The sequence below is a fragment of the Sceloporus occidentalis genome, unplaced genomic scaffold, assembly GCF_023333645.1.
Source record: "Sceloporus occidentalis isolate IW3139 unplaced genomic scaffold, rSceOcc1.0.p SCAF_6, whole genome shotgun sequence".
Classification (NCBI taxonomy): domain Eukaryota; kingdom Metazoa; phylum Chordata; class Lepidosauria; order Squamata; family Phrynosomatidae; genus Sceloporus; species Sceloporus occidentalis.
In genome coordinates this window covers 88,413,963-88,437,742 of record NW_028316986.1, presented here as the reverse complement: position 1 = coordinate 88,437,742, position 23,780 = coordinate 88,413,963, and the positions used below count along the sequence as shown (strand labels likewise).

Genomic DNA, 23,780 nt, shown 5'->3' with positions numbered 1-23,780 from the left:
CTGCCCAGTTTTCCTTCTTTCCCAACAGCATCTGGCAATATTTAGTTCTCAAAGGTAATTGAAAACAAACACCCACTAAGGCTACTTTGTGTCTGCTCAAGGTCTGCAAAGTGAAGGAGTGGGAAGCTAAGACAGACGCCTCAATAGAGAGAGCTTCAGCATTGAGTATTTGTTGTTGTTATGTGTCTTCAAGTAGTTTTCAGCTTATGGTGATCCCTAATGTTACCCTGTCACAGGGTTTTCTTGGCAAAGGTTTCCTTCATCTCAATTTAGTCAAGGACCCTGTGATTAATTTATTTTCTTCTTATAAGCTTTCTTCACTGTCCAGCTCTCACAACCATACATAGAAATTGGAAATGTGATGGCCTGGGCAATCCTAACTTAAGTATTCAGTTATATGTTTTTACACTTCAGGATCTTGGCTAGTTCCTTTGTAGCTGCCCTTCCAAGTCCGTATCTTCTTCTGATTTCTTTAATGCATCTCTGTTCTGGTCAGTGACTTTTACTGTTTCAATGTCTTCATCCTCTGCTTTAAAGTTATGTAAATCTTCTGTGCTCTTTATTTTTGTTTTAATATTAAACTGTAAATCTGCCTTTGCACTTTTTTGACTTTCTTCAGTATTTGTTCTGGGTCTTTGCTCTTTTCTGCTAGTAGTATGGTATCATCTGCATATTCTAAATTGTTGATACTACTTCCTCCAAACCTCCTTCCTCTGAACTAATCCTGCTTTACATATGATATGTTCAGCATACAAGTTAAACAGGTAGAGTGATAAAAGGCAGCTTTGCCTTGACCCCCTTGCCAATTGGAAACCAGTCCATTTCTCAATATTTGGTCCTGACAATAGCCTCTTTTCCTGAACACAGATTATGCATCAGGACATTCAAATGTTTTGGCACACCCATTTCTTTAAAAACAATCCATTGTCTTTCATGCAGCCTTTGCGATAATCTATAAAGTACATTATGATTTTCTTCTGAAATTCTTTGCTGCACTCCATTATCCAACATAACTTTGCAATGTGATCCCAGTACCTTTTCCTTTCCTGAACCCCTCATGAATATCTGTACTGTAAGGTAAAAGTCTTTGTTACAGAATTTTTTAGCATCACTTTGCTTGCATAGAAGATTAATGCAATGATTCTGTAGTTACTCAATAACAGGTGTCCCTTTATTTAGGGTCTGGAATGAATATTGAGCATTTCCATTCTGTGGGCCATTGTTTTGTTTTCCGTATCTGTTTACATGTTTTAGAAACAGAAGCAGCTCTATTGGTATACCTTGTGTTCCTGGTAATTTGTTTCTCCCAAGTGCTCTGAACACAGTTTCCACTCCATTTTCTAAAATTGTAGGTTCGTCTTCAAATGGTTCTTCCTTAAATGAATTTGTCATCCTTTCATCTCTTTTATATGCTTTCTGTGCATTGTTTCCATTATCTTTTTAATTGTACTTGGTCATGTAATGTGTTCCCCTGCTGGACACATAGCATCCCCACTCTTGTTTTATGTTTCCCTTTTATTTCTCAGGTTTCTCTGATATTTTACACCTTTCTGTTAAGTGCTCTTGGAACATATGCTCCAACATAGTTGTACTATAACACAGATGGGAAATTCTGAGTTATGTAGTGATTGTTGGACTATAACTTTCCTCAGTCCTAGCCAGCGTAACAAATGAGAATAAATGAAAAAACCTGCAGCCCAACAATCTTCTATTCCTTTTCATTGGTGTAATCACCAGTACCAGAACATCGGCTCTAAATATTTTTCCAAGATTATAATAATTATGCCCTTTGGGGTTTTTTTGATAGCAAGGATTCCACTTCAGAACAGGTCTCTAATATAAGATCTCCCAGGTCAGGAAATTAAGATTATACAAAGTTGGATACTGGTCAAGTAAGGAAACTACCAATGGAAAAATTTAATAACAAAATCTATAAAAGCTGAGGACTTAATTTAAATCCTTAGCATCAGCTACACGTGTCTTCAATAGCTTATACTGGCAAGTAACATTTAGCGGTTCAGATTATAATGTATGTGTGGTTGTGATATTCATATATCACATTTTACATGTAGCATAAAACATTTATGGGAAATGCTCAAAATATAATGCAGTGTGTACCCTCCCAGAAATAAAAACCCCAAACAGAAACCATATGTAGAATTAATAATCTATATTATTTATGTTGATGTCATTTTTCCAGGTAAAATGTGATTAAATCTTACCATTCAGTGTTCCCATTTCTACTGTAAATCAGAGTAGCCCTGTGGCTAGAGAGCTCAAAATAGGTTTACACTCAACTGATAATATTGTGACTTAGGCTGCATACACAGTGGGGAAATAACCTGGTTTGGCACCACTTTAATTGCCTTGGCTCAAGGCTATGGAATTCTGGGAGTTGGAGTTTGTTGTGGGGCCCAGAGAGGAGCTCTCTGGACCCACAACAAACCCCATCTCCCAGAATTCCATAGCCTACAGCCAATGCAACTAAAGTGGTGCCAAACCAGGTTATTTCCCCACTGTGTATGCAGCATTAGTCACCTTAACCTCACTATATAGCAAGATTCTAAGTATACAGTATAAAACCAAATGAAATTGAGATTAGTAGTTTCTCCGCAGTAGTCAAGCTTAGTTTCAACCTTATTTTCCCTGTCAATAAAATGAGGATAATTCCCTAATCTAAGAACATGTTATAAAATGGTAATAATAATAATGATTAATACTAATAGTAGGACCAATATACACTTGATTCTGTATGGAAGCATTTTTCTTTGCAACTTCAGCAAGCGTGATCTATTGTGGGAGTGGGAATTGTGTGGCCTTCCAAATGTGTTGAACTACAACGCCCAGAATATCTCCCCATTGCTATGCTGGTTAGGACTGCTGGAAGCTGCACCCCAACAACATCTAGAGGACAACACAATTTCCATCCTGCTATATCAGTAAAGCTTTATGTTCTATGTATGAGATATTGCTCAATAACAACCTTTTCCAACTGGTCTCCTCCAACTGTTCTGGGCCATCACCATTCTCAGACAACATTATGGGGAAGATACATTATGAGAGTTGTGACCAGCACTTCCAGAAGGCATCAAGTTGTGGAAAGAGCAGTTTCATTTTAGCTGCATGGGTGTAATGCCAAGACCAAGTAAACTGAATGGGCACATGGATGGGCACATGTGACCCTAAACCACAAATCACCATCTTTATCAGAAGATTAAAACATGTAATTTTGATTCTCTGGTTTACTTTTCAAAGAGCTATTGTTCTGAAAGAATGTCCGGGGATAAATAATTAAAGACATCAAGTAAAGAACCCTATGAATCAACAAAACATGAGTGGAAAACCTTCACCCTGCTATTGAATATTATATTCTGTGAATGTATACAATTATAGTGTTTGGTTCAAAGTAGTTTCAACACTGAGAAGACATTATTTACTCAAAAGTACATAATAAATTAGAGTCAGTTGATATGAGTCATATGTTGCATGACTGGTAGCAACCTATTTTCTGTCTCAACAGGTAATTTTTGCCAGCTCATTACAAAGTGATTGGCAGATGAAACTGATCAACATGGCATTGCAAATGACCTTGAAGTAGCTGCTTCACCAAGATAAATATCAGTTATTGTCATGCTGAAAGATAATCAGCCAGCCATTCATTAAACTGAAGCTCAAAAAGAAACAGTGAACTACAGCATATTTCTGGTATTATTAGAATGGTGGGAGGGGATAAAAGTTTTTGGGGCATTTTTCCATCTGCAGCCTTCATATCCTCTGAAAATCTGTTCCAGAGCTGGGAGAATCTTCGAAAGCAATGTGGGAACTGGCAACAGGGTGTGCAGAAAGAACAGGTAAAATCCTTATTCCATTCTGCCAGTGGGAAACCTCATTGCACATCCCTTCCATTTACACAAAGGGAACTCAGGATTCACTTCTGTAAAAATTATTTAAATAAATCTAAGCCAATGCTATTTTGACCTCATACTGCAATTAGTATGATGTTTAAAGCCACTTATATCATGATGTTAAAATAAAGGTTGTTTTAAAAAATGGATAAATAAGATAGCATGAAATTCTAAATATTGTGTGAGAGAGTCATATACTTGTGATGAAAACTTCTCAGGAAAGAAGCAGATGAATAGAAAACCAAAAGTTATGTTTTGAATAATGTTCTTTGATTTTCAGTAGTATAATATTATTTTCCAGTCTTTTGGGGGTACATTAAGTAGGCAAGTCAAATTGTATTATTTAAAATATATTATTTGATTTCTAGAAGTCTGACATTATATTCATTATCCTGAAGGTGCTAAAGGCTTCCCACTCTTTCTGGAAGCAGAAGACTCAAAAAAGATTAAACATGAAGGCCAGTTTGAGAGAGAGAACACATTATGTTACTGCTGAGTGGACAAAAAGATGGCCAAAGCAGCAGCAGGAAAGCCATCAGGAACACATCAAAACAAAAATGCTGATGCAAAAAATAAAAATTAATAAAAATTAATCATCCACAAACAGATTAAATCCAACACATGTTGAGATCCTTCAGTTCCTTGCGAGTCAAATAGAAGTTCTATGAACATGTTCCAATTTCAATAAGACAACCTCAGTTACAGCATTCTCTGATATTTTCTCATATCAGCATTTTAAAGTTTTCTTTGTAATGCCAAATTATTGGGGGGGGGGGGACTGAGTCTGGTAATGTGAAGTCGAAGGCTTTCATGGCCAGCATCCATAGTTTTTTGTGGTTTTTTTGGGCTATATGGCCATGTTCTAGAAGAATTTCTTCCTGACGTTTCGCCAGAATCTGTGGCTGGCATCTTCAGAGAATCTGAAGATTCCAGCCCCAGATGCTGGTGAAACATCAGGAAAAAACTCTTCTAGTACATGGCCATATAGCCTGAAAAACCCACAAAAAACTATGAGTCTGGTAAGTTTAGACATCAGTTGCACAGCACTAAGTATTCGATGTTAAACATTTTTTAAAGCAAGTCTGGAGAACGTAGCTCTCCAGATGCTCTTTAATTCCACTTTTTAACCATCAGACTGCCCAGCTGCAAAGCTTGATTAGAATACTCATACATCAACATTTGAGGGGCCACAGGTCCCCCATCTTTTGTAAAGCTTTACTGCACAAAGTCATTTGAGCTCTTGAAGAACATGCATAGTAGCCACTGGCTTAACAGGTCAGTTGTTTTTCTGGATATGTGGGACACTTGTAAATGTGTGCTGAAATTTGAGATCCCCAGTAGAGTTTCTGTTCTGTGGTCTACCATACCACAAGTCTAGGCTGGTAAATACATGAGACTAGGCTTTCTCTGTAGCAGCACTTAAGTTGTAGAACTTCCCAAGGAAAGTCAGTAGCTCCAGCCTTGTTGAGTTGATAGCAGTTACAACTTTTATATCATCAAGTCATTGGTTTTTAATACAGATTCTTCACATTCGCTGGGGTTAGAGGCACAGAACCCCTGTAAAAGTGAGAGGAAAGCACTAGTGTTTTTTTTAACCTAAGAATACCTCTCTAGGAATCTCTAGGTCCTCCAAGCAGATTCTGTGTTCAAGATCTCACAGAGGTGGACCATGAAATTGTTCTGGAGGACCTGCAAATGCCTCAAGAAGTGTTCTCTCTAGTGTTCTCTATGTCCTCCAGCATGACTTTTGGCAGAGGGTGACAACAGAATCACATTGGAGAACTAGAGATTCCTAAGAGAACAAAATACGTGAATAATCAAATCTGCAAAAGTCAAAGCTGCAAATGTGGAGGGTCAACTGTATTGGCCTTTAATCTGCTTTAAAATAATGTTTCTAATATATCGGGTGATCTAGTGTGCAGAAAAGCAGTTAGAATCTTTAAATAAAATTTTAATTCTATTTGTGGTAGCAGCTCAATACAAGTTTGCCACCAGCAAAGTGAAAGCTTCTGAAAGGGCTACCATGTACTTTGGGGCCAGTTTACATACATTTTCAAATCATTCTATTGAGAGCAGCCTAGCACTGGGATGCAGGCATGTGAAGGAAGTGACATCTGACCCTAGCTTTCCAGAGGCAACTTCCTTTTTGTCTGTGACAATACACAATAGTAACTGGAAAACATATACTACTGCTCTCTCACAACTCAGGAAATGACAGCTGTATCCACGATATGCCAAGTTACAAACTACTTCCCACAGTTTTATCCTTTGGGATGGCTGGGCTGTATGACTGGGATTAATCTGAACAAAAACATACAATCCATATGTGTACCTGAAAAATAAACTTGAGTATGGTTAACGTGAAATCAATTCTGTAATTAAGTATCAACTCTTTGGTTTATATTTAATATATATATATTTTACTATACAATTTATTAGTCTCTGCTATCATAAGCTTTGCAGTTAGTGTGACAGCTTCCATTTTAAAACCTGATGAAGTCAATGAAGGTCTCCTTGGAGCCATCCATGCTTCTCACTCCGCCTAATACTGGAAGAAACTATTAAATCAGGGATGGGGACCAACCAGTATGGCCAGTGTCAAGGATGGCAACAGCTGTGCTCCAATATCTGGAAGGACACAGCTTCACTACTCCAGGGAGAAAAATCCCAGGAGCAGGATTGTACAGTGCTGAAAAGAATCAATGCAGGGTGAAATACAAGGCAGGAATTCATATCCAGGGGTAGCTATGTTGGTCATAGAGCAAAGTACAATAACATCCAAAATTTGCAAAACTGTGATGCCTTTATTGGGCCAACCAAAATGCACAAAATGCATGATGCAAGCTTTTGAAGCTCCACTGGCTTCTTCATTAGGCAAAGCTGCTAAAAATCATGCAGGAGAAAGCACAGGCCTACATTTTGTCAAGATGTTGTGCAAGAGCACAGAAACTTCTTGAGAAAGTCAATTTCTCTGCCTAACAAGCGGGAAGGTAAAGATAAAAGCATATCTTTTTGTGATGCTAATGGAGTTTAAATTTTATTTCCTGGACTTCATGACTCTTTGTCTGCCAGAGCCCATATGGCCAAAATGGAGAAATGGTATCTGCCTACATGGATATCCCTCTGTATCATCTCAACTGAGAATACCTTCACAAAAAGAGCCCAGTGACTCTTAACATTGTCATATTTTTCTTTCTTCTGTATGACGTTTAACACCCTTACCTGAAGAAGTCAGTGGGGCAGCATGCATTTTGTACATTTTAGTTGACCAATGGCAGATCCTGCCATTAAACTGTCAGTGAAGTGGAATTGCATTAACATGTTCTTCCGTTAATACAAAATGAAGGGCAAGGATGGGACAATTCCACTTCACTGACGGGACAATGACAGGATCAGTGCAACGTCGTGTGAAAGTCTTTTGTGCGATCACGACTAATTGCAGTTTAATGATGGGACACTGACAGGATAAGCTCGACGTTGTATGAAAATCACACAATCATGCTATAAGAACAGAAAAAGGATGGGACAAAGATGTTCCTTCTCCCATCTGATAATCTCCAAAATGAAGGTTTCCTGCCCCACTCCAATTTCTAAGCAGCAGCAGTAGCAAGATTAGATTCAGCAACTCTGCTGGATAGTACAGGTGACAATAGCTATGCTTGCTTTTCTACTTCATCCACCTTTTAAAAATTGATCACTTTAGTTTTTACAAGGAAAGGTGAAAGTGGAAGAGAGCAATGAGCTTTGCCACCTCCCTGTTTCACTCCCCAGCATCATTGCAGGCACTTTCCCACCCAGCTTGGCTCTGACATCAAAGAGAACTAGCCTGAGAAGATCAAGGAGGAGGGAGGTTAAAATGGGGAGGGATAGGGTTGTAGAGAGCCAACGTGATGTATTGGTTTGAGCATTGGATTATACATCTAGAGACAAGATCCCAGATCGGCCATAGAAAGCCACTCGGTGAGGACGGCAATGGCAAACCCACTCTGAAGAAATGTGCCAAGAAAACACCATGATAAGTTTGTCTTAGGGTCACCATAAGTCAGAAATGACTTGGAGGCACACAACAATAACAACAGAGTTGTAGGGATTATGCCAGGAGCATTATCCCTTCCCCATGGTGCTTAAAGAGGAACACCTACTTCCTTCAGGCTTTTTGAGGGATTAAATCTGAAGGAAGCTTCCCTTTCCCTGGCTCTGTCCAGATGTTTTGGAACTGCAATGCCCAGTTGTATTCCATCTGGAGAAAACTGCCAGGCTGGGGAAATCTGCCTTAAAAGGGGGGAGGTCTTTGATCCCCTTCCCTCCCCCCCCAAATACTATCCTCTGCTTAAAAGGAGGGTAGAGTAATAAGCAAAAGAACTGTACAGTAACTGTTGTGTGACTTCAATTCATCTCAATTTATGTTGACGGCTGACGCTAAGGGAAACCTATCAGACATTTTCTTGGGAAGATAAATAAAAAATTATTCAGTGATGGTGTGGGTACCATTGTCTTCCTCTGAGACTGAGAAAGTTGTCCAAGGTCACTTGCCCATGGATGAGTGGGAAAGGAACGTTGGTTCTTACCTGTTATACATCCATTTCCAGCGGAGAAGGTTCGATCCTCCTTAGACTTGGGTTGTACCTCCCATGAGCTCCTAGAGGCAGGGACATAATTATAATAACAAAAAGACCCCCTGCCCCCTCATGGGAGGGGCGACCCAGGAAGTCCAGTTGTTCTCCAGCCTAAGAAAATAGCAGGCTGAGGCCAGAGGCCAAAAAATTGTTGATAAGAGCCCATCACTCCTGTGATCATCTGAGCAGTGAGCTCTTGAAGCTGAAGTATTGGCAAGGGGGGCAGCGCACAACTCCCGGCGTCTCCCAGCAGCACCTCGGGTGGGAAGGAGGATCGAACCTTCTCCGCTGGAAATGGACGTATAACAGGTAAGAACCAACGTTCCTTTTCCCAGCGGATAAGGTTAGCTCCTCCTTAGACTTGAAATTTACCAAAGTCCTCCTTTATTCGGGGGGGGGGGTATGCTGCGAAGGGGGAGACGGCGGAAGGACGCGCTGAAGGACCCTCCTGCCAAATGCAGCCTCAGCTGACTGGTAGAGGTCAAGCTTGTAGTGCTTGACAAAAGTCGAGGGTGTCTTCCAAGTTGCGGCCCTGCAGATCTCTGTTAGGGGGCACTGATGGCCCAGGCTACTGAGGTGGCCACACTCCTAGTTGAGTGTGCAACCACTCCATCAGGTGGAGGAAGGCCCTGGGATCTGTAACAGGCTGCAATACGCTCTCTGCTCCATCTAGCCAGAGTAGAAGGAGACACTTTCTTTACCTTTTTTGCCTTGCTGAAGGAGACAAAAAGGGCCTCTGATGATCTGGATGGTTTTGTCCTCTTGAGGTATATCCTGATCGCCCTGCAGACATCGAGGGTATGCCAGCTTTTCTCCAAATCCGTCGTTGGGCGAGGACAAAAGGAAGGTAGTATGATGTCCTGGGACACGTGGAAAGCAGAGTTGACCTTAGGGAGGAAGGTTGGATCCGTACGAAACAAGACTGAGTCTGGTCTGAACACACAGAGATCCTGTCGCGTTGATAGTGCGCAGAGCTCAGATACTCTTCAGGCTGAGATGATGGCGGTCAAAAAGAGCACCTTCCATGACAGATGCTTGAGAGATACCCCTCTCAGCGGCTCAAAGGGGGGGATGGTGAGAGCCTTGAGCACAGTATGTAGGTCCCACGATGGAAACCTATGTCTTGTTGGAGGGGCCGTGTTGGTGACCCCTTTTAGCAGTCTCCTTAGGTGTGGGTTGGAGGAGATTGCGGCTGCTTCATTATGGGGGAGGATGGAAGTAATTGCAGCCACCTGCTTTTTGAGGGTGTTCGGGCGGAGGCCCTGGTCTATGCCATCCTGCAAGAACATCATCAATGTTGAGGCAGAGAATTGGAGGGGTTCGAGGCGCTTGTGTGAACACCACCTCCAAAATACTCTGAAGGTATATTCATAGATTCTTTGAGTAGACGGTCGTCGCGAGGCGAGGATGGAATTAATCACCTGCGGGGAGTATCCGCATTGCTGGAGCATGTGGTGTTCAACCTCCAGACATGGAGCTGAAGCCAGGCTGGGTCAGGGTGGAATACTTGGCCCATGGGAGAGAAGGTCCTGTCTCACTGGAAGCTCCAGGCTGTCCGTGGTCATGGTCAGGATCTCTGAGTACCAAGCTCTGCGGGGCCACGCTGGGGCCACTAGGATTACCTCGGCCCTCTCTCTCCTGATCTTGCTCATGACCTTGTCAGAAGAGAGAACGGGGGGAACGCATAGAGGAGAGTCCTGGGCCAGGTGAGGTTCAGGGCGTCTACGTCCTCCACTCCCTGAGACTGATATCTCGAGACGAAGTGTGTTGTCTTGGCGTTTACTGGGGAGGTGAAGAGGTCCATCTCTGGCTGACCCAGTTGGTTGACAATCATGTTGAATACTTCCGGGTGAAGGCTCCATTCGCCCTGATGGATGTCTGTACTGCTCAACCAGTCTGCTGTGGAGTTGAGCTCTCCCTGGAGGTGTTCCGCCTCCAAGGACAGCAGGTTGGTCTCCGCCCATTGCAGAAGTAAGGTTTCCTCCATTAGGGCCTGCGATTTCGTTCCACCCTGGCAGTTGATGTGGGCCTTTGTGGTGACATTGTTGGTCCTGATCAAGACAGTTCTGCCCTGAACCAGCTCCACAAAGTCGAGAAGGGCCAGCCTGACTGCCTTCAGCTCCAGCCAGTTGATGCTTTGCTGCTGGTCGGAGGGATCCCATCTGCCCTGTGTCAGGTGTGTTCTGGAATGGGCACCTCAGCCTCTGAGGCTCGCGTCGGTTGTGATTTGAATCTGGTCCGGCTTCCAAATGGGACAGCCCCTGCGGTTGCCGATCGAAGTCCACCAGAGTAGGGAGCGGAGAACCAGTCTCGGCACGGTGATCGGAAGTTTGGACTTCTTGGCAATGGCGTCCTGGTGTGGGAGAAGGAACCACTGTAGGGGCCTTGAATGAAGACGTGCCCAGGGGAGGCAGTCTGTGGCTGAGATCATGAGGCCCTGGAGATGTGCTAAGGTAGGCAGAGTGATGGTCCTGGCTTCCAGCACCAACTGAGTGGTCCGTTGGAGAGAGGCAATTCTGGCCTGCGAGTGGGAGACAGTGCCGTGAGAAGTGTCGATTATCGCCCCCAGGTGCTAATTGTTGCGTGACTTCAATTCATTTCAATTTATGTTGACTGCTGACGCTAAGGGAAACCTATTAGACATTTTCTTGGGAAGATAAATAAAAATTTCTTCAGTGATGGTGTGGGTACCATTGTCTTCCTCTGAGGCTGAGAAAGTTTTCCAAGGTCACTTGCCCATGGATGAGTGGGAATTTGAACCCTGGACTCCCAGAGTCCTAGTCCAACACTCAAACCAATAACCACATTGCAAAGTGATATGCTAGCATCTTTGAGACTGAGAGAAAGAAGTTGGTAACATAAGCTTTCATAGTTTATGTCATCAGATGCCGATTAAGTAGACTTTAATCTAGGAAAGAAATAGCCATGTTAGTCTAAATTGGCATGCAAAGGGATCTTGTGCACCTTTTCAAACTGAGAGAATGAAGTTGGTAGTATAAACTTTCCTAAACTAAACACTACTTCATCTACACTACAGAAATAATCCCGTTTGGCATCACTTTAACTGCCCTGGTTCAATGCTATGGAATTTTAGGAACAGTCGCTTTGTGAGACATTTAGACTTCTCTGTCAGAGAGCTCTGATGTTACAACAAACTATAAATCCCAGAATTCCATACCATTGAGCCAAAGCAGTTAAAGCAGTGTCAAACTGGATTGTTTTTGCAGAACAGATGCAGCCCTGGAGGCTATGCTGGGCCCAGTGGGCAGAGTAACCAGGGGTCCTCCTTTTCTAGGACATGTCCTCCATTTCAGCCTTCTGTCTAGGAGGAATTCCATTTTGAGCGTGGCTAAAAAGCATGCAATTATATTTATAGTAGTGTTTTTAGTTTTTAGTTGGTTATGTCCTCAGTGTTTCTCTAATGTCCTCCATTTGACACATGACTAAGATGGACGACTTTATATTTCTATGAGCGTTTTGAGCTTTTATATGTGGTCATGTCCTCCATTTTTCTTGAAGGTCCTCCATTTTGAGCATGACTAAGAAGGATGAATTTATATTTGAATGCTTTGAGCTTTTATATGTAGTCCTATCCTCCATTTCCCTCAAAGGTCCTCCACTTTGAGCATGAATTAGTATTTCCATGATTGTTTTGACTTTTTATATGTGCTCTTGCCCTCCATTTCCTTCAAAGGGCCTCCATTTTGAGCATCACTCAGAACGCTGGCTTTCCATTTCTATGTGTGCTTTGAGCTTTCACATGTGGTCATGTCCTCCATTTCGAGCATGACTAAGAACGACAGATTTATATATTTGAGTGCTTTGAGCTTTTATGTGGTCCTGTCCTCCATTTTCCTCTCAAAAGCCCTCCACTTTGATCATGTCTAAGAAGGATGAATTTATATTTGAGATTTCTGAGCTTTTGTCAGGTCCTGTCCTCCATTTTTACCCGAAAGGCCCAACATTTTGAGCATGACTAGGAACAACAGATTTATAATTTAGTACTTTGAGCTTTTGTCAAGTCCTGTCCTCCATTTTTCCTTCAAAGGCCCTCCATTTCGAGCATGACTAAGATTTCAGTGCTTTGAGCTTTTATATGTGGTTCTGTCCTCCATTTTTTCCTCAAAGGCCCCCCATTTTGAGCATGATTAAGAACGATGGCTTTACATTTGAGTGCTGTGAGCTTTCTGGTCAGGTCCTGTCCTCCATTTCCCCCTCAAAGGCCCTCCATTTTTAGCATGATTAAGAACGATGGCTTTACATTGGAGTGCTTTGAGCTTTTTACATGTGGCCCTGTCCCCAATGTATATATATTCATTCCTGGAATGCCGCCCTCCATTTCGCAGGGCCTGCTCCTCCTTCTCCACTTTCTCTGTTCCTGAGGAGGAATTCATGGCCAGCTCCACTAGACCCCAAAAGTGTGCTGTTTGGAGGGCTTTAGGACTTCAGCTCCCAGAATCCCATGCTATTGGCCAACGTGGCTGAGGCTTCTGGGAGTTGAAGTCCAAAACTCTTAAAGGGCACAGTTTGGGGACCACTGGGCCTGGCACATCCAGAGAAGGAGGAGAAAGAGGAGCTAGCAGTGGGGATGGGGGGGGGGGGGTGTCCAGTCTCCTCCATGGCTTCTAGGCCGCAGCGCCTGAGTAGCAGTAGGAGGAGAAGGGACCGTTCTCTAGGACGGACCCGGAAGTGGCGCCTCCATTGGCCCCTCTGCGTCGCCAGAGCCCTTCCTCTTGCTTCCCCTGGAGCTGCTTTGAGGAGGAGGCTCCAGGTAAGGCTTTGAGGAGGCTGCTCCCCTCCTCCTCCTCCTCCTCCTCCTCCAAAGGCATTAGCAGTGCCTCCCAAAGTGTAGCCTGCCCCTGAGAGGGGTTTGGGCTTCAGCTCCAATTGCTCAAGATGGCTGTGGCTTCTGGGAGCTGCAGTCCAAAACACAGCACTACACTCTTATATCTATCTATCTATCTATCTAGTGCTGCTGTTCCATTTTGGGCTCCTCTGTGGCATTCTGGGGTTTGTAGTTCAGTAAGGCCTCCCTGGCTGAGAATTCTTTTTTATTTTATTTTATTAGATTATTACGATTATGATTCTTTTTTATTTTATTAAATGATGGGTGTGATTCTTTTTTATTTTATTAGATTATTATTATTTATATAATAATAATAATAATTTATTTATACACTGCCTCTCCCACAGGATCGAGGCGGCTTACAATAACAGTTAAAATACAATATAAAATACAACATATATTAAAAATATGTTCCATCAATTCCCCCCCCCCCCCCAATTTTGCTATAATAAAATAACATGAACAATAAAAATAAAAATGAGAGAGAGATTTGTAACATTTCTGGCCTGAACCCCATTGTTTAGTTCTCCATCTCATCCCACACAACTTTTCTACCACCTGCTTTTAAATGGCAGGAACCACAAATCACTGTTGATTTTTTAAACAAAAAGTAGCATGTTGCTGACTGTTGGCCACATTGGCTGGAGTTTCTGGAATGTGAAAACACCTGGAACACCAACATTTGGGAACGGCTGCTGTACTTGCTTCCCATCCAAATGCTCCCTTGCCTTTGGTCTTGACATCCTTGGGTTGCTAAATCTCCCCCACTTTTGAGTAAAGTTTTTTGTCAAGATATCCCAGTCATTTTTGAAATTCTCCAGTGATCCTTCTTTCATCAGTCATTGACTTTAGGAAAACGTAAAAAATAAAACAGCAAGAGATAGACATGTAATGAACAAATAAAAACCAGAATTGTCATTTGGAAGTCAATGTATGTTTTAACTGTTTTAGATGTATGTTTGTCAGGTTCTGGTAGTAAGAGAGGATATGATATAGGGGTTGTGTTATGTCATATGTGTTAGGACTTGTTAAGATGTGTCATGATTGTTATGACTGATGGAATGATTTTAAAATGTTTTATAATCAATAAATAAATGACAAAATTAGGAGAGATTAGAGGAGTGTTTCCAATTATACTGAATATAGATGCAAACTGTCTGTACCTGTGTTCAGGAATTTGTTGTTTAAATGTGTAGAAAGTTGATATGTGGATAGAATGGGACTTGCATTTTTTCAAGGGACTGATCAGCTTACTCTGCTGCCACCAGAAACAGGGAGTGTCTTCAATCACACTGAATAAATACCCAGTGAAATATTTCCCTTTTACTGGCATTCAGTTTCCTATCAAGGTATAGAACTGGAAAGAGTTTAGGTAGAGAAACTGGTAGCTAATTTTGATTTTACTCTAACCAATCCTATTGTAACTGTGTATGCCTGCCTACAGTGGGGAAGTTGAGCAGCAGCTCCCTCCAGAATCCTGTAATGGGCATGCATGAAATGCAAAAGGGTGGAGAACACATAAGCCTGCTTTATGCCTTCTTTCCCATTCATCCAATATGTTTTTTAAAAAACATAGATCTACAAATTTGCATTAAAACAGGAATTGTAAGAAAAATAGGGGCTGATGAAAGAAAGAATTATCCCTGGATGCATTTTTCAAGAAGGTTTCAAGTGAATGAACAACAAAAATGTTTTTGTCTACTTATGCAAAGTTTACTTGACCTGGTTGTTTCATTTCATATCCCCATATTGTAGTTTTGGATAAAACATTTGCTGAAATGTATTGAGCTGCTCTTCTTTCTTTCTTTCTTTCTTTCTTTCTTTCTTTCTTTTGTGCTGCAGGAATCTATACCAACTATTCACACCCTTTTCCCAGGGTACAGATCACTATCCTGTCCCAGACTGTAGAAGAACATTAACATACTGTACAATAATAATCTGTGAAGAAAGAAAATGGAAGAAAGAAAAACCAAGAGGAGGAGTCCCAAGTCATCTACTTCTCATGCTACTCAAGTTGTCAACAATAAGAAAAACTCAGTTCCTCCTAGTAAAAGTACAGCATTTTCAAATCCTGCACCTCAGCCACCTTTACAGAAACCAAAGTTTAAAAGGTAAGCACTCATATGTTACTTGCTGTTTGCAATCAAAGCTAACCAGACTGAGGACCACACAGTTTTGGGGCAAGAATAGATGATACATGGAGATACAGCCTGCATTTTTATACCCACTTATCTGGGGGTAGATCTTGTTGAACTTAGTGGATCTTGCTTCTCAATAGATTCTGAAGCAGAAGCATCCTATACTACTGTAGTTCTATTAAAGTCAGAAAAAGTATTTAAAAAAGAAACTAAATGGCTTCACATAGTTTTATTATTTACTAACTGTAACACGTTTTCACACACAGTAACCAACACTAGATACAAACAAATAATATAAAATTACAAGAGTAGCAAAACAATATATACTTACTGAAAACAAACAATTTAAAATGTCCAACAAAAGAGAAAAATTATAATCCTGCACCTAATCTCCATTAATAAAATTAATAACTGAAGGAGGTATTTCCCCTCTAAATTAATATTGTGTTTTATATGACAGGATAAATATATGGTTGATTATATTCATTGATCTTGCTCACAACCTGCTTAAGCTGCAAGTATTATACATTTTCAGAATTCAGGGTAGTTTTAACTTTGGTCCAAAACAGAGTTTGTCTGAAATAATGAGATAAAGAAAAGAATTCCTGCCCTCAAGTGAACCATTTTGTCCTTTTATTATGAAGAGCATTCTGGAAACATCAGGTTACACTAGTCCCTAGGCTGATGCCTGGCATCTCACCATTTTCTCAAGGGCTGAGCCTGAGTGTGCAAGAAAGCCTGGTCTGCCTGCCAAGAACTCAAAGTAGGAAGGGAATATACATATCCAAGCTCTGCCTCTAATGTACCTATGCAATGAGTTTGTAACCTGTCAAAGAGGGAAGTCTGAAATGGATTGTTATTCAAGTTCAGGCAAATCCAAATAGGCACCCGTCACGGGTCTTTCTGCTTAATACAGGAAGATTGAAAGGACAAGGGTATTAAGAGAAAGTGTATGTTTCTCTCTGTGTGTATACATATGTCCCTGTCCCTTCATTTTTAGTTCCTAAATAAGCATGCAAAGCACCTTTATATGGCTCTTTGGTTGGAGGGTCTAACTTTAAGGGCCCCTGGCACATGAAGAGCACATCAAAGAGCTTTAGGAGGATGGATTGGTGGTTGTTCAGAGTTATCAGGCTGTTCATTGCAGAATTAGCATACAGTATTCACCAAGTCAGCAGGGCAGGGCACACCTAGTATTCCTCTATGAGGAAGCCCGCAAAATGTTGAACTGAGCTGAACATCACCACCTGAGCAAATTTTCTTTCTGAGGTGACCAGCTTTACTTGGCTCCCCATCAAAAGGAGCAGTAGAAGCTGTTGGACCCTTGTTTTTGTGTGCCTTCAAGTAGTTTCTGACTTAGTGTAACCCTAAGGGGAACCTGTCACAGGGTTTGCTGCATCCTGTATAAGGGGATGCTCCCCCTCCCAAAGATTCTGGAATGTCTTCCAGGAATCAAGAGAACAAAAATAGTAAGTAATTTGTGTTTTTCCTCTTGATAAAGGAACTTAGTTGAATCATCATATTGTCATAGCTATAGAAGCTGATACTGACGGAATTGTTAATGCATATATATTATTTCTTCCTAAAATGGCTTTCTGTTGATGACATTTGCTGATGTGTTCATGATATCCTAACATGAATTACTGTCTTCCCCTCAGAGGAATGAAAGAAAAAGCCAAAGCACCAGGAGCAGAAAACAAAGGAGCACAATCCACTTCAATCCAACATTCATTTCTCACTGATGTATCAGATGTTCAAGAGATGGAGAAAGGACTTTTGAGCCTTCTTAATGACTTCCATTCTGGCAAACTTCAAGCATTTGGTAATTGCCTTCCACTTCTCCCCACAAATAAATAGTTCTTTCAAATATAAACCCTGGTTATATATGTGATTAGGGGGAGTTATGCCTTCAGGTGCAGTAAAAATGGAATTAGGAATGGTTTTTGAAAGTTGGGAGATTAGCTAAACATAAGGGAGGACACATTTAGAAAGACACATTAGGGTGGCTCCAGTTTTGATTTCAAAGTTTCAAAGAACACCAGCTTCACATACATGAGATATTTTTTATAAAAAATTATCTTTCATCATGAACGCATAGATGTTCCTGATAATACAGTCGGCCTTCCATTTTAGCGGGGGTTTGTTTCTGGACACCCCCCTCCATGGATAAACAAAATGCATGCTCTCAAGTCCTATTACTGTCAGTGGATGCCAACATGTGCATGGCCACTTTGGCACAGCCATTTACAAGCACCACCATTGAAGATAATGGAGCAAGACCATCTGCGGATGCGCCAATCCATGGATGGCTAGCTCACCGATATGGAGATCTGACTGTACTGTAAACTCTTACCAAGTAACAAGCCAACATCAGAGATTTGATCTGAGAACATTTTCATTTTCATGCAGAAAAAAATGCAAAATATAGTTGTCTTTGACTTTCGGTAATACTGTAATGTTCTGATTACTTCAGGAAATGAATGTTCCATAGAGCAAATGGAACATGTCAGAGGAATGCAGGAAAAGTTGGCTCGATTGAATCTAGAGCTTTATGGAGAGCTGGAAGAACTCCCTGAAGATAAGAGAAAACTAGCTAGTGATTCCAATCTGGATAGACTGTTGTCTGATGTAAGTATAAACGGCAGTTGTTACATACAACTACACCTGCATTTGGAAATTTGCAGCCAAGCGTAAAGGCTGAATGAACTTTGTAACAATGCACTTTTCCTCCAATCACTGGCCGAGCAGAACTAAATATGGCTAGATCCACTTGGTTCAGAGCTGAATACTTGGAAAGGTTAGCTCTGGATTCAATTATTAATCCACTTGTTAGCCTGGCCAGAAGAATTCTGAAAAGTCCACAGTAATGTGATCTGTGCTTTCATTTGTGTGAGTGTGAATTTAGTTCTACAGTAATTCTTCTGTACCACTATTGGGCTGAATCCAAAGTTTCCATAAATGGAGCTCTTCTCATGGGGTGCTCCTCTAGAAGAAATGCAGAGAAGTTGGTTTTGACTAATTCCTCCCTCTTCAGTCTTGTAAAAACCTTCACTAAAACAGTGCTAGTAGAAAGAGATACTAGGGGCTCTGGGGGGATTGGAGAAAATCACCTTCCCCTTTTCCTTCACCTGCAGTCTTCCCTTGATCTCATTCCCTTCTGCAAATGGGAGAAGCCCTTTAATTCACAGAAGGAATTGAAAATTAAGTGTCCAGATAATCCATAAATACAGTCAGCCCTCCCCACTCATGGCTTTGACTTTTAGAGATTTGATTATTCACAGATTTGATTAATATGTTCTCTCTAGGAGTTTTTAGGTCCTCCAGCATGACTATGGTCAAATTCTACCAAAAGTCTCACTGGAGGACCTAGAGATTATGTTTTTTCCACTTTCATGGGGCTCCTTTGCCCCTAATCCTAGTGAATGTGGAGGGTCCATGTACAGTGTTAAGTTTACCTTTCTCTGTTTCCTTGTGTTGCAGCTGGAAGAACTGAATTCTTCTATGTATCCTTTTTGTGAAATCCACTGTCCTGACAAGAACAGGTATACATTACCTAAAGTTTATACTCTGCTTTCAAATTATAATAGATGGAGCTGAAGTACTCTTAAAACCAATTTTCAGCATGTAAACACAAATCAGTGTTGTTTGCAAATAATTTTGTATTAGTAATTCAAAAAATGAGAGGTCAAGATTTATCCTGTATATTTCTGAGTTCTCAAGTATATGGATGCTGAGCACAAATTGCCACAAGATGCTTTCTACCTGAGGGGGCAGGATTGAAAAGTGGGCATGTGGGGGTATCTTTGATTCTCTTTGATATGGAAGTTCCCAAACTTTATCATAGTTTTATGGCAACATAAAAATACTTACATACATCCATATGTAAGATTATGCAATTGGTTAAATAATATAGTTAAAATATAGTGGGACTTTTTTTAAAAAAAGGAGAGGATGAATGATGAAGAATTGTGAACATTTGCTTTAAAACAAGAAAATAAGGGGCTGTACAGATGGGCTACATGCAGCTGCCCCTTTACTGGGTGGATTGGGGCCATGGCCACCTCATGCCACAGCCTCAATCTGGCCTCTGAAGAGTACAAAAATGGAGCCGCAAAAAGCAGCTATTTTTTGTGCTCTCCAAGAGGTGTCATTTTGCCCCTCTCCAAGGGGTGCGCTCTCCAAGCAGTGAGGCTTTATGATGCCCCTTTGGCATTGCATCATGAAGATGCAGCGCTGGCGTCGCACCACGACGGTGTGCACCATGTAGACCATGCGCACCAAAATGGCACCCTGGGAGTGGAGTTAGGGTGTCCAGCGTGCGGATGCTGCGCCCTAACTCCACCCACAGGCCAGCACAAAGTCCACACAGAACCACTGAGAGAATATCATTCTAGGGTATAAGACTAGGTTCTTTTTGAAGCAAGTAGGCACACAAATATACTTGGATGAACACAGTATAAGCCCATCTTTCAGGTCCTTTGATAGAAGGTATAGCTCTAATTACTAAACCAAAGAAAGGAAAGGAAAATGAAAACCGCCTAAGAATCATTCTGTTATCTCTGTTTTGTGTTTTTCCCCTCACATATTTTGCCATTTTTCTTTGTTTCTTAATTTAATCTCCTGTTCTTTTCATTGCCTCTGCCTCCTTTGTATATTAAGGAGGCAGAGGCAATGAAAAGAACAGGAGATTAACCCTTTTGCTACCAGCTTCCTGAGCATTTCCCCCAAATCTCCAGTTTGGCACAGGCTAATTGCAGCTTCTTGTATAAGCAAAATATTAGCTAGAGTGATATTGTTGGGATTGTTTCCTAGAAGCTGGATTTTTTTCTTAAACTACCTTTCCATGCCATGGTCCTAATCCACTTCTGGCTGTGGCTGCCATTAATTTTTTCAAAGAATAATGCAGTGTCAAACTCTAGATTTAAAATAATGTGTATGTTCTTTCAGCCTCACCTATCTCACAGGTAGTTGTGAGAAGTAGGGAACTATCTGCCATTCTGAGATCCTTGGAGAAAGAATGGGATAACAATGTTAATAGATAATGGGAAGAATTTTTTAAAAATAATGGATCATATTTCCTTGTGTGTATACCTCTTTGTAAACAGTTGATTCTCCAACCATTCTTGCAAATTGTGCTGTTCACATAGTAAATAATATCAGAAAAACACAATTCCTTGACTGCTTATTTCAGACAAAAACTTCATTTAGCCGATGTTCAAGATGTTCCGAATACCAGCACAAGCTAAAACGCAGCTTTCTTTTGTTTGCTTTTGGAACGCCAGGGTGTCTTATTTAATTTGCAGTGGACTCCTTCTTGCTTTGGCAACAAAACATTCAAATACAAGTGAATATGTTCACACATTCCTCTTAGCAGATATGAGTGCTGCAACTTTGTCAGGGTTCAAGTTTAAGGTACAATATGACTGTGTCTTGCTGCTATGCTTTGTATTATGGCCTTATCCACCATGAAATGTTGGAAAAACCTGAAAGTGCATTTTTATAATATACTCAGTTTTAAGTCAGATTGTGGTGTACCTGCTGTTTTCCCACAGTGTAGACAATCAGCACAAAAGTTGTGGTGAAGCTGTTAAATAAGTGTGTAATTTATTTTAACAATAAAATAATTTCAAACTGCCATTTCTTTCTTTTGAAATCATTCATTTGATGTTCTCTGTTCTACCATGTATTCCAGATGAACTGGGTGGGTAGATAGGGATGGGCAAGTGTGTGGTGGCTTGGGCCAATTTTTGTCCTCTCTATTCCCATGAGGTCTGTACTGTTGCATTCAGGCACACTGATAAACATGTCAATTCCACGAAACATTTTGGCCAATACTTGATCTTTTTTTATTGAGGAGTTGCAGGTTGGTGGATGACCAAAATCACAGCTTTTGTATGTAGTTTGGAGCCATTTTGGTTGAAACATCACCCTCAAAATGGGGGTTGGGGGCCTTGGGGATCAACAGTGGCCATTCAGGAGCTGCAAAAGTGAACATAGGCTGCATGTGGCAACATGTTCCTCACCCCAGCTACAACAGCTGAGGTAGAAATCAGTGGGGGAAATCCCATTATTGGATTTCCATTCTAGGACAAATTTCACCTGCTGATTTATGTAAAAGGCACAGAAGTCCAGCAGAAGAAAATGCTGTAGCCTAATCAAATGTAGGCTGACATCCACATATTTAATTGCCATTAAAGGCTTACTGTAATTTGGTACAGAATAAGGACAGAGTAATAAAAGAATCCCTTTCCTCTGGTCCTGCCTCGGTCAATCTTGGCTATAAGCCCAGAGTGTGTTGTGCACTTTGGTTCCTATGGAGATGGAGAGGAAAACTGACCTTCGGCCAATCCTACAGCAGTCCTAGCTTTCATTTTACAGGGGGAAAACATCATTGCTTCAGGTAAGGTACTATAGATCTTCCAATTGGCTGTTGGGGTACAGGGTCTATGAACTCTTTTGTTTTGTTATACTGTGTTTCAGAAACGGCAGTTCATAGTCTTACTCTTAGAGTGAGCGGACAAAAAAATGAGGTAGCTTCATCTTTCCACAAGGAAGAAATAAAATCAATAATGTATCACCGTAATTACAAAGGATGAATAGTGGGAACTGTGCTAACACTCCAGTTCAACACCAGTGTCTTAATGAATCTGATATTGTACCAAAAATGCAGAGCAACAAATGCAATTATCCTAAGGCTAGCAATGAAGCTTTCAAGACAATGTGTTTTAGAGCCAGCCTAGCAACAGAAGAGATTGAAAACGAACAAAAGTCATCCCGAATCAATTCTGTTGTGTTACTTTTTGGACGCCATAAACATCTCATCTTTGAAACAGCAGGCCTTTTGAGAAGGAAAAGCTTATTTTTAATTAAAAGCAGTAACAACTAGAGTGATCTTTTCTCTCTCTCCTATAGCTGCTGAGGCTGACTTAGCAACTGTTCAACATGCTAGATTCTAAAATTTAGGGAAAACACAGTTTGGAAAACTGCAGAAGGAATAACTTCAGAACCATGTGTTTGGTCATTTGGCGATGTAAAGGCTGATATGGTGACAAGTGATACTTCGGTGTTATACATGGGACTTGGAACAGAGGGCCTGGGTGGGCTTGCTGCCCCCCAGCCTAGACTGTGGGAACTGAGCAGCTCTAAAACAACTAGCAAAATTAGTCTACTCAAATGGCTATGTTGCTCCAGGAATTGTGGAATAGAAGTGTATAACATAAAGCATGGGTCGCAGAAGCGTAGGCAGGGGGGCTCAAGACTTAGTCCTAACACTAAGTAATGGTCTCAGCTCCCTCTAAAATTGTTAGGAATTGTCAGAAATATACATGCTTACGCACAAAAATATTGTTGGTATAGCTGTTATAGTTGAGACCTCCCATGAATAGTGAAGGCTGCGTGCAATGTGTCTTATCTACATTTACATGGAAAATAAAATTACACTGAACACATGGAGGGGACATCTAAGAGAATCTCTTGGTCAGTTTGAGCATGCCAGCTCAAATTCCAATCAGTGGGTATGGGGGTGATTTTATTTTATTGCTACAAATGCACCTCTATCTTGTTTTTCACTTACTTTTCATATATCATCTAAATCCCATTCTCCCTGATTAGAGAAAACCTTTTGGAGCTCTTCATGATCTCATTTTATTCTCACCAATCTAGATAAATTATTGTCATTGGCTAATGTTATCACTTCAAGGTTTTACATCAGGAGATTCTCTGTCCCTCCAACTTGGTAGATATATCTGTTTTACATTTATTTTGAATATTATATGTACAATCCTGTTAATCTTTTAAGATGTCACGTCCACAGCTTTTGCTTTTAAAAGAGTGAAGAGGTGGATGTTTTAAGTGTTTTTAAAAAGTACCTACCACTAGGAAAAAGTAATAATGACTTTCATATCGAGGTTAAATACCTCTACCTTAAAAACAGTTTGGGGGGTCTGAGATTAAGACAGCTTTTTATATATTACTCCTAGGAGTAATGAAGGCTACATGCATTCTTATCCTATGCATACTTATTTGCGAGTAAATTCAAATTAAATCATGGATGATACTTCTAAGCAGACACCAATTGTAAAGGTTCATATTCAAGGCAAACTGAATAATAATGGCAAGGAGAAGTAAAGTAATTTGCCTTCCACATGACTGGTTTCAGTGACAGCTTAACTGGAGACTGCATATTACAGCAATAAGTAGGTTCTTCTACCTTCAGTTGCCCTAGGGAAAAATATTCATACTCTTTTACAGTCATTTCACTGAATCAAAGGTGGGC

General features: G+C 40.9%; 1 protein-coding gene across 2 annotated transcripts; it reads left to right on the top strand.

Moving 5' to 3' along the window:
* Window positions 1-10,787: 10,787 nt before the first annotated feature.
* On the top strand, window positions 10,788-21,140 carry CCDC28A (coiled-coil domain containing 28A). Of its 2 annotated transcripts, none has more exons than XM_089528460.1 (6): window positions 10,788-10,974; window positions 15,210-15,478; window positions 17,164-17,327; window positions 17,979-18,133; window positions 18,986-19,008; window positions 20,697-21,140. In XM_089528460.1, exons 2-6 carry the CDS (start codon window positions 15,321-15,323, stop codon window positions 20,749-20,751), a joined length of 555 nt encoding a protein of 184 aa, XP_089384586.1. In that variant the 5' UTR covers window positions 10,788-10,974; window positions 15,210-15,320; the 3' UTR covers window positions 20,752-21,140. The 2 variants fall into 2 exon arrangements, with proteins under 2 accessions (XP_089384586.1, XP_089384585.1); XM_089528459.1 differs by lacking the exon at window positions 10,788-10,974 and adding an exon at window positions 13,122-13,292.
* The last annotated feature ends 2,640 nt before the right edge of the window (window positions 21,141-23,780 follow it).

Coding starts and splice junctions, on each gene's coding strand:
- CCDC28A (XM_089528460.1), top strand. CDS start 15,321: ATGGAAGAAAGAAAAACCAAGAGGAGGAGTCCCAAGTCATCTACTTCT. Junction 15,479..17,163: donor CAGAAACCAAAGTTTAAAAG/GTAAGCACTCAT, acceptor TCTTCCCCTCAG/AGGAATGAAAGAAAAAGCCA. Junction 19,009..20,696: donor GAAGAACTGAATTCTTCTAT/GTATCCTTTTTG, acceptor TGCTTATTTCAG/ACAAAAACTTCATTTAGCCG.